At 64.5% G+C, this 4181-nt stretch overlaps 1 protein-coding gene across 1 annotated transcript; it reads left to right on the forward strand.

Moving 5' to 3' along the window:
• Positions 1-1483: 1483 nt before the first annotated feature.
• On the forward strand, positions 1484-3569 carry CEBPB (CCAAT enhancer binding protein beta). The gene has a single exon (XM_023184129.1). It carries the CDS (start codon positions 1929-1931, stop codon positions 2961-2963), a length of 1035 nt encoding a protein of 344 aa, XP_023039897.1. The 5' UTR covers positions 1484-1928; the 3' UTR covers positions 2964-3569.
• Positions 3570-4181: the final 612 nt, after the last annotated feature.

Here is a 4181-nt window from a genome sequence, read left to right on the forward strand (position 1 = left end):
CTAGCCCAGAGGCTGCTGGGAAGGCCCAGAAAGCCAGCAGGCTGGGCCAGTGTTTTATCCCCTTCCTCCCTGCCTCCTACCCACCAAGGGTGCCCAGAGATGTCATTTCTCCAGCCCTTGGGGGCGGAGGTCACCCCAGCTCAGCAGATAACACCAAAGGTTGAACAATGTCTGCCTGCCCACTGAGGCCAGGGCTGGGGTCAGTGGGCCAGGGGTCAGCCCTGGGCAGGCTGGGAGCTCCTGCCGGGGTGGCCTGGGCTAGGAGTGGCAGAAAGGTGGGCCCAGGGAGCTGCCCCAATGGCCTAGGAATGGGTCCGGAAGGGCAAAGCAAAGGGCCCTCTAACCTGAGCCTAGGGAGCAGAGGCGGGCCGGTGGTCAGAGGGCCTTGGGTCTGTGTTCAAGTCCAGGCAGGCCGTTGTCACTTTCCCGTCTGTGAAACGGCAGCAGCAAAAGCATCTTCCTGGTGGAGTGAAAAAGAACCTCGGGGTCCAGGCCCACCCTAAGCACAGGGCAGGGACTTGGTAAAAACTTCTCTTTCTCTTTCCTTCTCTGTTTCCTGCATGCCGCCCCCCTCCCGTGAGGCCTGGCTTAAGCCCCTTCCCAGCAGCTTCAGAAACAGAAGCTTTTTGGCCTCTGGGGCCGGCAATAGGTCTTAGGGCCCAGATGAGGGCATTTCGTTTGGGATGAATGGGGGACATGCGGCTATGTGACCTTGCTATGCCATGCCATGCTCCCTCTGGGCCTCCACTGGCACAATCCATGGGGGTTCCTTTCTCTCTGATGTGCAGCCCACAACGTAAGCCTTAGGTTTGGGAGCCTGGTGGGAACAATGCCACCACCGCTGACAGTAGCGACACCCTTCATGGACTGCAGCTGGGAGAAGTGACTCACCCAAGGTCACACAGTGTGGCAGGGCCGAGCACCCCGCTGCCCGTGCACCATCCCAGGGCCCAGGTCGGATGGCGCGGCGCGGGGCAGGACAAGACCCGGGTGTGTACAAGCCGCGAGCAGGTGGCAGGTGCGGTGGGCGGGGCTAGGGGCGGGGCGCCGTGGACCAGGGTCCAGCCCCAGTGCAGCGCGATCCTGCTCCGTGCCCCCGACCCCGGGGTCCTCATATTGGCGGTGGCTTAAGAGGGGAGTTGTCACAGGCGTGGAGTCTCCTCCTTTCTAGAGCCGGGGACCAGGGAAGGAGGTGGGAATTTAGGGGAGGAAGGGCCACGGAGATGGGTCGCTTCTCCTGGAGCTAGAGTTGCAGGCTGGGGTCTCCAGGGTTCGGCCCGGGGAGCGGCCCCTCGTCCGCCGTCGGGGCTCTGCTCAGTCCTCCTGAAACCTCCGCCTCCTCCAGCAGGGGGCGGGCCGGGGCCGCATCTCCGGGGGAAGGCGATCAGGTCGCCCCCTCCTCCGATTCCCCCGCCTTCCAGGACAGCCTCCAGCCCAGAGGGGCGGTCTGGGGGCGGGGTCGCACCGCCCCCTCTCGCTCCCAATCCCGGGGCGGCCGGGCGGGGGTGGGCAGGGGGCGTGAGGCCGCCCCCTGCGGCCCGGGGACCCCCCCGAAAACGCGCTCCGGGTGCCCGGTCCCTCCGCTGCGCCCTGCCGCCGTCCTCCCGGGGGTCTCGGGCGGCCGCGGCCGTGTCCTTCGCGTCCCGGCGGCGCGGCGGGAGGGGCCGGTGTGACGCAGCGGTTGCTACGGGCCGCCCTTATAAATAACCGGGCTCAGGAGAAACTTTAGCGAGTCAGAGCCGCGCACGGGACTGGGAAGGGGACCCACCCGAGGGTTCAGCCACCAGCCCCCGCACTAATAGCGGCCACCCCGGCAGCGGCGGCAGCAGCAGCGACGCAGCGGCGACAGCTCAGAGCAGAGAGGCCGCGCCACCTGCGGGCCGGCCGGAGCGGGCAGCCCCAGGCCCCCTCCCCGGGCACCCGCGTTCATGCAACGCCTGGTGGCCTGGGACCCAGCATGTCTCCCCCTGCCGCCGCCGCCTGCCTTTAAATCCATGGAAGTGGCCAACTTCTACTACGAGGCGGACTGCTTGGCTGCTGCGTACGGCGGCAAGGCGGCCCCCGCGGCGCCCCCCGCGGCCAGACCCGGGCCGCGCCCCCCCGCCGGCGAGCTGGGCAGCATCGGCGACCACGAGCGCGCCATCGACTTCAGCCCGTACCTGGAGCCGCTGGGCGCGCCGCAGGCCCCGGCGCCCGCCACGGCCACGGACACCTTCGAGGCGGCTCCGCCCGCGCCCGCCCCCGCGCCCGCCTCCTCCGGGCAGCACCACGACTTCCTCTCCGACCTCTTCTCCGACGACTACGGGGGCAAGAACTGCAAGAAGCCGGCCGAGTACGGCTACGTGAGCCTGGGGCGCCTGGGGGCCGCCAAGGGCGCGCTGCACCCCGGCTGCTTCGCGCCCCTGCACCCGCCACCCCCGCCGCCGCCGCCGCCCGCCGAGCTCAAGGCGGAGCCGGGCTTCGAGCCCGCGGACTGCAAGCGGAAGGAGGAGGCCGGGGCGCCGGGCGGCGGCGCAGGCATGGCGGCGGGCTTCCCGTACGCGCTGCGCGCTTACCTCGGCTACCAGGCGGTGCCGAGCGGCAGCAGCGGGAGCCTCTCCACGTCCTCGTCGTCCAGCCCGCCCGGCACGCCAAGCCCCGCCGACGCCAAGGCGCCCCCGGCCGCCTGCTACGCGGGGGCCGCGCCGCCGCCCTCGCAGGTCAAGAGCAAGGCCAAGAAGACAGTGGACAAGCACAGCGACGAGTACAAGATCCGGCGCGAGCGCAACAACATCGCCGTGCGCAAGAGCCGCGACAAGGCCAAGATGCGCAACCTGGAGACGCAGCACAAGGTCCTGGAGCTCACGGCCGAGAACGAGCGGCTGCAGAAGAAGGTGGAGCAGCTGTCGCGCGAGCTCAGCACCCTGCGGAACTTGTTCAAGCAGCTGCCCGAGCCCCTGCTCGCCTCCTCCGGCCACTGCTAGCGCGGCCCCCGCGCGCGTCCCCCTGCCGGCCGGGGCCGAGACTCCGGGGAGCGCCCGCGCCCGCGCCCCCGCCTCCGCCCCCGGCGGCGCCGGCAAAACTTTGGCACTGGGGCACTTGGCAGCGCGGGGAGCCCGTCGGTAATTTTAATATTTTATTATATATATATATATATCTATATTTTTGTCCAAACCAACCGCACATGCAGATGGGGCGCCCGCCCGTGGTGTTATTTAAAGAAGAAACGTCTATGTGTACAGATGAATGATAAACTCTCTGCCTCTCCCTCTGCCCCTCTCCAGGCGCCGGCGGGCGGGCCGGTTTCGAAGTTGATGCAATCGGTTTAAACATGGCTGAACGCGTGTGTACACGGGACTGACGCAACCCACGTGTAACTGTCAGCCGGGCCCTGAGTAATCGCTTAAAGATGTTCCTACGGGCTTGTTGCTGTTGATGTTTTGTTTTGTTTTTTGGTCTTTTTTTTGTATTATAAAAAATAATCTATTTCTATGAGAAAAGAGGCGTCTGTATATTTTGGGAATCTTCCGTTTCAAGCATTAAGTAAGAACACTTTTAATAAACTTTTTTTTGAGAATGGTTACAAAGCCTTTTGGGGGCAGTAATTGGCTTTTGGTTTTTTTTTGCTTTATTTTGGATTTGTAGGATTTTGTTTTTGCGTTTCTGGTGTGTAGTGGGTTGTGTGTGGGGGGCTGCTATTATTTTTGGAGGTTTTGGTGGTTGGTGGGGGTGTTGCAGCTGGTTTTTCTGCCTCCTCTGCTACACCCTCCCCCCACCCACAGGGTCTGCTTGGAGATGGGGTTCCAGCCCTGGGGGAAAGGGGAGAAGAGTAATGTAATGGGTCAGGCTTTCAGGCTGACTCAGAGCTCCTCGGCGCCGGGACCGGTGGCTGGGAACCCTGCTTGAGAAGAGATTCCGGGGCCTCTGACTGGTCCCGAGTGTCAGGCTTGGGTTTGGAAGGGCTGGGAGGTCTGTGACCCCTGCCCTGTGTTTGGGGACTAGGTAGGCAGGCCTGTGACTGTAGGAGGAGGGGTTCAGGTCTTGGTCCTGCTGAGCCCGAGTCAAGTCAGATGCTTTTGGTAAGTGTAGTTGGGTGGGTTGTTTAAAACACAGTTTGTGTATACATGTGCATTTTAAAGAGGGGATCCTGGGTGCGTGGGCGAGTCTGTTTGTGTGTCCCTGGCCAGCAGGAGGGGAGAGGC

The sequence above is a fragment of the Piliocolobus tephrosceles genome, chromosome 20, assembly GCF_002776525.5.
Source record: "Piliocolobus tephrosceles isolate RC106 chromosome 20, ASM277652v3, whole genome shotgun sequence".
Classification (NCBI taxonomy): domain Eukaryota; kingdom Metazoa; phylum Chordata; class Mammalia; order Primates; family Cercopithecidae; genus Piliocolobus; species Piliocolobus tephrosceles.